Here is a 12,571-nt window from a genome sequence, read left to right as displayed (position 1 = left end):
ATTTCTTTAGTATAAAGAAATATATATTTACCTTTTAACCAGCCATCCCACTTCTAGGAATCTCCAACAACAGTAAAATTAATATACATAAGGTTATTTACTGCAGAATTTGTAATCACAAAATACTGGAAAAAACCTGCTGCTGCTGCTGCTAAGTCACTTCAGTCGTGTCCGACTCTGTGTGACCCCATAGATGGAAGCCCACCAGGCTCCCCCGTCCCTGGGATTCTCCAAGCAAGAACACTGGAGTGGGTTGCCATTTCCTTCTCCAATGTGTGAAAGTGAAAAGTGAAAGTGAAGTCGCTCAGTCGTGTCCGACCCTTAGCAACCCCACGGACTGCAGCCTACCAGGCTGCTCCATCCATGGGATTTTCTAGGCAAGAGTACTGGAGTGGCTTGCCATTGCCTTCTCCATGGAAAAAACCTAAATGTCCATAATAAGTAGTTGAAGAATTAAGGTACATTTACTTGGTGGAATACTGTGCAGCTGTTAAAAAGAAACAATGGGAAAGATCTCAACAAACTGATTTGGAGTGATTTTTAGAATATACTAAGGACTGATGCTAAAGCTGAAACTCCAATACTTTGGCCACCTCATTCGAAGAGCTGACTCACTGGAAAAGACTCTGATGCTGCGAAGGATTGAGGGCGGGAGGAGAAGGGGATGACAGAGAATGAGATGGCTGGATGGCATCACCAACTCGATGGACATGAGTTTGAGTGAACTCCAAGAGTTGGTGATGGACAGGGAGGCCTGGTGTGCTGTGATTCATGGGGTCGAAAAGAGTCAGACATGACTGAGCAACCGAACTGAACTGAACTGAATAAGTAAAAAAAATCAAAATGCATAAGATTATTTGTCATATGTTATCTTCATGTAAAAAATAAGGAGATATAAATACGTATAAAATTCCAACATGCTTTTTTTTCCCTCAAAATTAGACAAGCTTATTTTAAAATTTACATGGAAATGCAAAAGACTCAAGAGTTAAAACAATTTTGAAAAAGGAAAACGTTATCTGGAGGATTTTCACTATCAAGACAGTGTGTGGTACTGGCATAGAGGCAGGCAAACAGGTCACTGGGACAGAATCAAGAGTCCAGATATAAACCTTGCATTTATGGTCACTTGATTTTAGACAAAAATGCTAAGGCAATTTATTGGGAGAAATGATAGTCTTTATAACAAATGGTGCTGAGACAACTGGATATCCATACGCAAAAAAGATTCATTTAGGCCCTTATCTCATATCAAGACAAATGTCACAAAATGCATCAGAGGCCTAAATGTAAGAGCTAAAACTAGAAAACTTTTAAGAGAAAAAAATAGAAAGGTTTTATGAGAAAATTTTTGAGACCTTGGGTTAGGTAAAGATTTTTTTAGATACAACATCAGATATGACACAAAACACAAAATCCACACATTTAAAAATTAATAAATTGGACTTTGTGGAAATTTAAAACTTTTACATTTCAAAAGACATCATTAAGAAAGTGAAGAGAAGCACAAATTGATAGAAAATATTTGCAAATCACATACCTCATAAAGACTCTTATAATTCAATAAGACAAGCAACCCAATTTTAGAATGGGCAAGAGAACTGAATAGACATTTTACCAAAGACAATACACTGGCTCAGATGGTAAAGAATCTGCCTTCAATGCAGGAGACCTAGCTTCAATTCCTGGGTTAGGAAGATCTACTGGAGAAGGAAACAGTAACCCACTCCAGTATTCTTGCTTAGAGAATTCCATGGATAGAGGAGTCTGGTGGGCTACAATCCACAGGGTCACAAAGAGCCGGACACTACAAAGTGACTAACACTCCACTCCAACAAAATAAGCACATAAAAAAAGTATATCGTTAGTTACTTGAGAAATTCAAATTATAATCACGAGATACTATTCCACACTCCCTAGACAGTTATAATAAAAAAGACAGACAGTGACTTCTCTGGTGGTGTCGTGGATAAGAATCTGCTTGCCAATGCAGGGGACATGGGTTTGACCCTGGATTGGGAGTATCCCACATGCCATAGGGCAACTAAGCCCATGTGCTACAACTACTGAGCCCCTCCCTGTTCTGCAACAACTGAAGCCTGTGCGCCTACAGCCTATGCTGACCAACAAGGGAAGTCAACCACAACAAGAAGCCCATGCACCAAAACTACAAAGGAGCCCCCACTCGCTGCAACTAGAGAAAGCCCACGCAAAGCAAAGAAGACCCAGCACAGCCAAAAATCAATTAATTTTTAAAAAGAAAGACAATGACAAATGTTGGCAAGGTCTCAGAGAAATGGGAATCCTCATACATTGCTGATGGTAATAAGATGGCATAATAATAGTAATAAGTCACTTTGGAAAGTTCCTTGGCAGTTTCTTAAAAGATTAAACACAAATTTACCACATAATCCAAAGATTCTACTCCTAGATATATATCCAAGAGAAATGCCAAATCACGTGTACATAAAGACTTGCAGGTGAATATTCACAGCAACATATTTATTTATAATAGTCCAAAAGCTGAAACAACCCAAACATCCATGAAATACAAGTTAACAATAAGGAGGAATGAAATATCACTACAGGATCCAACATGGATGAACGTCAAAAACATTATGCTAAGCGAAAGAGGCCAAACACAAAAGACCGTGTGTTATATAATTCCATTTAGATGAAATGGTCACAAAGGCAAAACTACAGAAACAGGAAAATAGGTTAGCGGTTGCCTGGAACTGGGGCTGAAGCTGAGACAAGGAAAATGCTTGAAGACTGTATTACGTGGTGATTGTACAACTCTACTAATTTACTCCAAATCACTGATTTGTACATCACTTAGAACTGGTGAATTTTATGCTATGTAAATTATAACTCAGTGAAGTAGTTAAAAAGAAAATACATATTCAGCTGCCTATTTGTACAAAAGAAACATAGGAAGGAGAAATCAGAAAGCACAGAGATTGGTGACCCATGGCTTGTGGGAAAAGGGGTGGAAATGAGGAATGCAAGCAGGATAGAAACAGGAGGAGGGAGTAACACTTCTCTGGTTTTTGTACAGCTTTGACTCAGAACCATGGTGATGTTTTACATACACACACATCAAGCAGGAAGCAGAAGTGGGGACTGAGGGGAGATAAAAAATGGAATACAGACAGAAACAAATGAATCCAAATGTACTATAAACGAGTAAGACAACCACACTGAAGGGGATGGGGAAGAAAAGTACTAGAATAAGTAAATTCCAAAAATAATAACTTGACTGGATATTGTAAGGCTGAAAACAAAAACAGTTGTATATAAATACCATACCCTAATTATTACATCTGTTTTATCCACAGGATTATGGAGTAGCAATTCTGTATATACTTTATGTGTATATTGGGATTGAACAAACATATATATATATTGCAAATAATGAGAGCCAGGCTTCTCACTGTTAGAGAAAGAAGCTACAAATAAGCCAAGAGGAAGGTTAGAATAATCCTGTGATACTGCTTTGGAATCTGAAGTATCAGTGTAACTCACTGTTTTTAATATATAGAGAAATGCATAGATAAAAGGAATAAAAATAGATAAGTGTGTATGTGTGGGTTAGTATACATACATATATTTCCTAGCTCTGTCCACTGAGAGGGCCTAGGAGGAGTGGCATCCCAGTAACAATGAAAATATCAAGCATCCAGATCTTGGTTTCCATACACCATTTCCCAATAAAAGGAAAGCCAGGGCTCCTTGAAGAAGTGGTTGATTCCAGGGTTAGGGAGGGGGAAATACAGGTTGAGGCTGGAGCATTTTGTGGTATCAGAAAATTACACGTTTCCCAAAAAAGGATGGGGGCATGTCAACAGGACACAGGAGACCATGTAAAAGAGCTCCCGATGACTAAAGTTGGAACAACTTGAGCCAAAAATAAACAACTATATAATTAAATAAATACCTGTGAGTCCATACTGGCATAACATACATAAGCACACAAATCAACGCATAAATAAATGGGAAATGAGGACAGAGCTTCCTTAGAGAAGCCCTATTGATAGATGTGCAAGGAACAAAAGAAATACAAAACTACCAAAAGGCACACTTCACAGTAACAACTGATGCAGGCAAGATCCACAGTTAGATGCTAAAATCAGCGGACAAAAATTTGAGAACAAACAGGATATTAGCATAGGCCGAAAGTATCTGCCCCAAGATATAGCTCTGTTGAAACAGAAAAAAAAGTAACTTTGAAGTGGAGAAACACAGAATATATCATTTTAACCAGGCAATCAAGATTAACGTCACCTGTAGTGGGACACGTTGACATCGTGTACGCCAGCTGTGATGCACTGGAAAGCACACAAAATTACTTCTCTAGCAGACTTGCCAAAAGTTTCACTTTTGTATTATGAAAAACGCATACCATACCACTTTCTATCACGTGGAAACATAACACCACGAAAAGAACTGAACAGTACTCATCTATGTGCCACTGTCAAGAAAGACCAGGAAAGACTGAGGATCTGTCACAGACTGGAGGAGACAAGGAGGCAACAGTGAAATGCACTGTGGACTCTGAGCTGGATTCTAGAAGGGAAAACAGAACATCAGGAAAAACTGGTGACACCTGAGTTAGTCTATATAGTTAGCAATATTGTGCCAATGTTAATTTCCTGGTTTTAATACTCTACTGCAGTTATGTAAGTTGCTAACACTGGGGTAAAATAAGTAGTAGACATGTGTAAAGAATTCTGAACTATTTCTACAAATTTTCTGGTCTAAAATTATTTCAAAATAAAAAGTAAAAAAAAAAATACAAAGGCCAAGTCGAGATTCATCCCTAGATGATTCAGTTCCTTAAACTGAGAAATAAGAACCATATAATGACTACTGACCACTGAAACATCCCCTCTCCAAAGTCTGGGATATAAACAAAGATCATTTAGAATATAACATCCTTCACCTAAAGTCACTTCTGAATCACATTATTTTAAAAATACTTACTCAGGTCCCATACTTTCATTTTTCCAACATTTTGGCAGAAGAAATTTGTGGAGGATAAAATTTTGTTCACTCTGAGCAAACCAGTTTCCATCCTTGAACTTAAATAGGGCCAAATGACTCTGGTGATAATCACAACACAAATGATACCACAGATGGGACCCAAGAGGCTTAAAAACTAATAAGCCAGAAAATACACATGAAGGAGTTACAACTTTGAATATCTGTATCTTTGAGTCTTTGCAATCCTCATTTTCTTTCCTTTCCCTTCTTGGAAGAAAGTTTCCACTTATGGATCCCCGTGCCAAGAAATCCAAACTAAACAGGGAGAGCCTTACTTGCTAGGTTTATAAATACTACAAGTATTCAAAATACTACAAGTATTCAAAACCCTTCTAGAGGGTTTTGGTTGAAAATGACAGTACAAATACATGCTCCCTGTTAACAATGATTACCTGTGGATAAAGGAATAGGAGGATCTGTACTTTTCTATTTCACACATTTTTGTATTGTTTTATATTGATTTTTATAACAATAATCACAAATTATTTTTAAAACCAATTTAAAGGTATAAGAGCAGCAATGCCAGTCATTAATTCTTTTAAACTAAATAGCAAACTTTTCACTCTAAACTGTTAGTAATTCAATTTCAATTGTGATAAGCAAAACTCAACAGCTAAGAATCACCAAACTCTTGCCACTTGTCATTCAATATCATTTACTAAATATGTACTTTATTCAAAAGAAACCATGGCATGGTTTCTACCCCGAGAAAGCATACAGTGATTGGAAGTCACAGTGAAAAAGTGAACATTTTTATCCCCAAGCAGGATATGAACATATGTGAATTCCAGTACTGTACATAGAATATTTAATGCAGTGAGGATGTGGCATGGAGAAATTGACAGAGAAATGTTTCAGAGAGAGGTAGCCTTTTGGCCTCCCATGATGTAGGGCAGATAGATGGCCATCTATCTCCAGGAAAAGATGAGCTTGGAGAAACAGAAGGGCTTTATGGATGGTTCACCAACCCCACTTGCTATGAAACTGACCAGGAGCACATCTCCTCTGATGCTAGAGGTGGGAGTTTTGTTCCTCATACACAAAAGAGATTGTAAATAATAGGATTTCACACTCAGCCAAAGAGGGACACCAGGAGCTAAGTGAACAGGAGAGACGTGAGGCCAGTAACGGAGCTGGAGTTTATCTAACATTCTTTCACCTGCAGGCAAATTGTGTGAGCATGCCCACAATCCTTTTCCCAATTCCCTTGAGCCCCATGTCCTCATCAGTAACATGAAAGACAGGATTGGCTCAGAGCTCCCAAAAGAGCCCTGCCAGCTCCAACATGCTACAACTTCCATTCCCCGGAGCAGCCTGCTCCTACGAGAGTCCACTCTATGGCCAGTTCCCAACTTCAGAATTCCTGACATGAGCTAATCCCCAGTGGCCCAGAACACAATATAGTGGAGTTCAGCCTTCAGGCTCCCAGATCTGGAGCTCTAAGGGCTTAAAACATCCCTTCACATACACTTTTCCAGGGCTGGGGCAAACCTGTAGCTCCAAATGAGGCAGCCTCCTGTTGCAGCTCTAAAGCTTGGTGGGTCACAACGCCAAATCGCCCGAAGTCATGGACAAGATGGAGTCACCAGAGCCTCAGGGGAGGGCGGAACTCTGGCACTCAGACTCTGGAGTGAGAGTACAAGCTGCCCCAGGGAGGTGAAGGATCAGCCCTGCTCTGGCAGGCATGGCTGTCTGATCAACACAGCTGTTCACTTTCTGCCCCCAAACTGAGTGGGACTGAAAGACACTACTAAAGCACCACTTTTCCTTTGCAGAAGCTAGACAAAAGGGCATTTCAGAGCCAGAGGCAGATGAAACTGTATGATCAGCTCTGGGGAAAATCTGATGTTCCCAGTTTTTTAAGGATACATGACATACAATACATTTCAGAGAATGGGTGATGTGACCCAGGGTTGGGGTGGGAGCGTGGGAGAAGAAGCATTTTTACCAACACGAGTGGCCACTACAAGCGCTGAGGAGGTGGAGGGCTTCCCCCGGTGGCCCACACACTACTGGTTACCAGGTCACTTACCCTCACACTGCCTGCCCTCCCCTTGGTAGCCAGGCCTGCAGGAGCACTTGTAGGAGGTGGGTGTGTTCTCACACAGGGCATTGATGTGGCAGTCATCTAGCCCCTGGGCACACTCGTCCACGTCTGCAAAACAGTACAGCAGCTTCTAGAGTGTCTCCCTAGATGACCTGGCCTTGGTCCCTCTCTAGCATCATCTCCCACCAGCCCACCCTACCTCACATCTCACCATCTTGGAAGTCCCAGGATTGACATTGATTTCCAGGCCCCTGTTTCCAGGCACAGACTGTTCACTGACTGGGATGCCCTCTCTACACAGCTCAGACCCACCTCCCCTAGGGAGCGTGCCAGGACCCCAGAGTGCAGGTGAGATGCTCTCCCAGGATGTGCTTGCGTATCACATTGTCACTGCTTTCCTGCCTGTCTTGCCATCTAGATGGTTGATTACAGATTGGGTCTGTGTCCCTGAGGCCATGCACAGTGCCTGACACATGAGCAGGCTATGGTAAAGGCCTACTGAAGGAAAGATCAAGTTGGCAAAGATGTTCTGAGAAACCGAGCAGGGTCTGTCAGCTTTCTCAGGGTTTGCGATATGGGGGAACAGCTCACCCTGGGCTCTGAGCACAGCACCCTGAGTCCTCCAACCAGGCAAAGCGGGAGTGGTGGCCCCACCCCGCAGCCCCTCACCGCTGCCCACCCTCTCAACCTGGAAACCCGCCTGGGCAGAAGAAGGATTTCTTTGGCTGATATCCCTCTAGCATGTGAACTAAAAACAAACGTTTTGAAAGTATTGCAAGGCCAGTTAGTGCAGAAGGGGGGTCCCCCGATTCTCCAACAGCAGCTGTTCCACGGATAGAAACATTCCCGAAGCCCATCAGAGAACTTCCCGGCCCCGACCTCACTCTGGACCGCGGCCGGAGCCCTCAGTTTCCCCATCTCCGCAGAGGAGACTCCGAAGCCCTGCTCCCCGAGCTCCGCCCGCGCGAGTCTGACCAGCAGGCTCTCCACGCGGACAGGAGCGGGACCTGTCATCAGCCCCGGGTCCCAGGCCCGGCCGCGCACTCGGGCCCCGGCCTCTAACCCGCGCGGTGACGGCGCCTCGGCCTGTCTGGCGGCTGGGGCCCCAGGGAAGCAGGGGCCACGCGGAGCCCCGCACCCGAGCCGCGATCCCGCTCGTCCCGAGCGCTCCCCCACCCCCTCGAGGGGACCCGGACCCTTCCCGGCGCCCGTCCCGCCCGGCGTGCCAGGTGCGTCCCCGCGGCCGGACACTCACCCTCCGGCGGCCCCGCGGCGCGGCCCCGATCGGGCGGGACGGCCGCTGTCAGCAGCAGCAGCAGCAGCAGCGCCGGGGCCGCCCTCGGGCAGCCGCGGCCCGCGACCCCCATGGCAGGCGCGGCGGCTGCGGGCAGAGGCAGGCGAGCGCGGGCAGCGAGCGCGGCGGCGGCTCCGGGAGGTGTGTGCGGGCGCCGTGCCCGCCGCGCTCTGACACCCCCGGCCCGGCCCCGCCCGGCCCCCGAGCCCCGGCCTCATTTTCACACGGTCCTTCCCGGGCCGCCCCTCCCTTCTCCCTCGCAGCCCGGGCGGAGGGGCGCGGCCGCAGTGGCCCGAGCGCGGCTGTCCGCGGGGCGGGGGCGGGCCCCGGGTCCCCGCGCTGGCCCCCTGCCCCAAATCCGCCGCTCCCGCACCGCCACGGCGCTCCGCCCGTTTGCGGTGTCCTCCAACTTGACCCGGTCCCTCTTGTGAGGACAAACAGCACTTTTGGCCTGAAATATTCGGACACGGGGCACCCGGAAAGTGTCCTGTGTATCTGAGTCCTATAGTCCCCAAACCCCGACGCCACCTATGGGACTTGCCCTTCTCTCCGCTTACGAGGGGAATGTGGATGGAATGAAAGTGATTCCGCGTCCTTCGGAGCCCCAGAAGAGCTCACTGGAGAGTGGGACCCTACTTCTCTGCTCACCTCAGCAGGCACTCTGTCTGCACCCTTCTCCGTTCTGCCCAACCCAGGCCTTCTCTCATCCCCTGGCCGAAAGTCCTCGGATGACAGTGGCCCATTTGTCCCCCCACCACACACACATACCGCTGAGACTGTCCCTCTCTGGCACAATGCTGGGCCCAGAATCATAACAGAAAATGTTCATTTCATTGAAAACTGGTTAAATGTATTTTTGGAGCCTAAAGTGAAGGGAAAGGGGGACCAGAAGGTCAAGGATGAGCCACCAGGAACAAGAGACAGCCCAACAGGAGCACAAGTGGTATGTGTAAACATCAGGTCTGGCCAGCTGCATGTACAAGGCAGTACTTGTCACCTGGCCCTCCAAGCAAGACATCCTTACAAGAGAACACACCTGCACAGGGCCCTCCCACACCGTCCTAGGCACAGGAGATTGGGGCTCATGATGAGCAGCATCAGCATGGCTCCAGGAGCAAAGGTAGCAGCAATTCCCAGATGCAACAAAACACCATACTCAGGGATTTCAATGTTCTTTGAGCTTCTCTGTAGTTATTAAATTTTCTCCCATGAATATATGCGTACATACATATGTGTATGTCTGTGTGTGAATATATATATATATATTCATTCCTTTGATAATCAGAAAAAAATAAACATCACAAAAATCCCCACCTAGCTCTGGCACAAAAACATGTCTCCCCCCGCTCAACACCTCTCCTCCGCTCTCCTCCGCTCTGCCCCGCCCATCCCCACAACTCCCAGGATGAGACTGCCTCTTCAAGTCTTGGTTCCTAGTTCCTAGAGCTGCTGTCCGATGGAGAATCTGAGAAAATAACTTTTCTGTGGTTGTTTTTCTTTTGACCTTTTCATCCCCAGCTAAGGCAAACAGGTTGCATCCCTTCTTCTATCTTTCCCCCATCCCTCCCACCCCCTTTTGTTTGGTGCTGAGAGAGACACTCAGCTATTTCTAGTCATAAGGGTGGTTTTTTACACATTTGTAAATCTTCACTTACTGAAACATTCTCTCCGCCTTTGTCTTTGTGTCCTTAATGGTAGCCATAAATTACCGCCTTCTTTTTCTCTCCAGCTGCATCAGGCTTCATTGCTTTTGAAATGATCAAAGTTATCTTCTTTGAAAATCCAACTAGAAACTGCCCATTGTGTGGCACAGACCTCGTTAACTCCAGTGAAAGCATATAAATACATAAAGCTGCCCGTTAAACTCTATGGGAGCCTCCTCCAGTCCTTGTGCCTGCTAAAAAATAAGACGCACTGTTCTTTCCCTTCACCATTTCCCCAAGTTTGTATGTCAGTAAGAATACAAATTAATTATAAGACCCAGTGCTGCTTTGCCTAAGAGAGTCAGTTTTCCCTCGTCTTTCCTGGAAAAGTTTACCACTGGCACAGATCTCCAAAACTGTTGTGAATCCTATTTGGTTTACCCAAACTTCCATACAAACGTTCTTTCAGCTGGTCGGCTCCCAGATTCCTGGGCAGCCTTTCTGACGCTTCAGATTAAAATCAATATGGTTTACAACTGGGAATTTCCATAGGGGAAAGGCTTCAGGGGAAATTTGTGCTCAAATGTCAATGTTTTCAGTGTTCCAACGTCAGGGGGGACTAGGTGGGCCCTGAGGTAGCTGCTGTCTGCCCTCCATTGTCTCACTGAGGTCCCCACACTGTCCATGGACTAAGGCTGTACCTCCCTCTCACCTTCCTCAGGCTAGAGGCTGTGAACCAGACCCTGGGGAGAGAGAACCCAGCCAGCCTTGTCTCACTGGTGTGGGCTTCTGGCACTAAGAAGTCTGTGGAAGCAAAACCGCGAGTGCCCCTGAACTGCATATGGCTGAGGTAAACTGCATTCGCTGGACACCTTTCAATGCCCACTTTTTTGACTCTTCAGCAGCTTTTGGAAACTCCTTTTAGAAATTCTCCCTCCCTTGGGTTTTCATGGCAGCAGGCAAGCTCCTGATTTTCCAGCCTCTCAGGAATCACCTTCTCAGTCATCTTTTTGAGATCCCCTTTCAACACCCTCTCCCCGATGGTTCGTTCATTCACTTGTTTCTATAATAGAAACCTCCCTTTAGCTTCAGTTCTATGCATTGTCTCCAGCTGTCTACCCACACCTTGATCACCCGTACAGGTCCCTCAGATTCAAGATGTTCAAAACGGAATTCATCTTCTTCCTCAAACCTCTCCTTATCAAGTGCTTCCTCTTGATAGTACTTGATAGAAAGGCACCATCATTCTGCCAGCACTAGGTCAGAGACCTGTCAGTCACACCAGGGTCCATTTTCTCTCTTCCCACAACATACAAAATACAAACTTTCATGTCAACCCAACCTTCTTAACATCTCTCAAAACCATCCTCTTCCTTCATGCAAGCTTCCAGAGCTCAGAACCTCATCATCCCTCACTTGGTCTGCTGTTCCTAGTCTCTGAATGATCTCCCTGTTTAGAATCTTACCTTCAGTACATCTTCACAGTGGCTGTGGAAGTAAAATGTAAATTTTATCACACCAATCCCAGTCTCTCTCAGGCTAAAGTCCAAACTCCCTTGATTCAATCACTCTGAAAAACATTTGTGCAGTACCTACTCAAGCAAAACATGACTACCTGCTTTTAGGTACATACCCAAGAGAAATGAGTGTTTACCCAAAAAAACACATACAAGAATGTTCATAATGACTGTATTCACACTAGCACAAAACTAGAAATAACTCAAATCTCCATCAAATAGAGGGTGAATAAACAAATTGTGAGATATTCATTCAATGGAATAAATAAATGGGCAATAAAATGAACAAACTCTAACACATTTAATGACACAGAGGCATCTCATGATTATTTATATTAAGTGAAAGAAGCCAAATACAAAAGGGTATATGTTGTACAATTCCACTTCTATGAAGGTTAAAAACAGAACTAATGAATTGTGATAGAGACCAGGATAGTAACTCCCTCTGGGAATGGGTGTTGACTGGGAAGAAGCATGAAGGAAGTTTCTGGAACACTAGAAATCTTTTAGATCTTGATCTGGGTGATGGATGTATATACATATGTAAAAATTCACTGAGACACTGGCTTACACTTAAAACACTTTATGCACCTTATTGTATGTGTTTTACCTCAAAAAGTAAGTTAAAACAAGAACTGCCTAGCCAAAGAGCTTTGTGATCTGACACCCTCTGCCTTTCCAACTTCTCTCCTACCCACAAGCTATGCTCCAGCGACACTGAACTACTTGTATCAGGAGTTTGTCATTTCCCACCTCATATAGCTTTTCTTTTGCTCACACTCTTCCCTTTGCCTAAAAGACACAAAGTGGGTCTCAATAAATAAAATGCACTGTCTTGATTAACAAATGATACTATATCCCAGGGGAAAGGTGTTTGCTGAGATGTCCCCCAGACAGCAATGAGACATGGATGAAAGTACTAGAGTCTGCAGGCTAGCAGGTCTTGAGAACCAATGCAGAAAAGAAAACCCATCAGCTCTCACACACACATTCATTTCTCCTCCATGGATGGCTTTCACATCTCCTG

General features: G+C 44.9%; 1 protein-coding gene across 6 annotated transcripts in view; it reads right to left on the bottom strand.

Moving 5' to 3' along the window:
• The window catches only part of SCUBE2 (signal peptide, CUB domain and EGF like domain containing 2), a 68,780-nt gene extending 60,277 nt beyond the window's left edge, over positions 1-8,503 (bottom strand). For all 6 annotated transcript variants that reach the window (XM_055423405.2, XM_055423407.2, XM_055423406.2 and 3 more), the window contains exons 1-2: positions 8,346-8,503; positions 7,076-7,198 (exon numbers count right to left, since the gene is read on the bottom strand). In XM_055423405.2, coding sequence (XP_055279380.1) covers positions 7,076-7,198; positions 8,346-8,457 — 235 coding nt within the window. In that variant the 5' untranslated portion in view covers positions 8,458-8,503. The remainder of the gene's footprint in view (positions 1-7,075; positions 7,199-8,345) is intronic.
• Positions 8,504-12,571: the final 4,068 nt, after the last annotated feature.

The sequence above is a fragment of the Moschus berezovskii genome, chromosome 14 (assembly GCF_049115385.1).
Source record: "Moschus berezovskii isolate FMDL1 chromosome 14, NW_MosBer_1.0, whole genome shotgun sequence".
Classification (NCBI taxonomy): domain Eukaryota; kingdom Metazoa; phylum Chordata; class Mammalia; order Artiodactyla; family Moschidae; genus Moschus; species Moschus berezovskii.
Note: the sequence above shows the minus strand (reverse complement) of the source record. Positions and strands in the feature narration are given on the sequence as shown.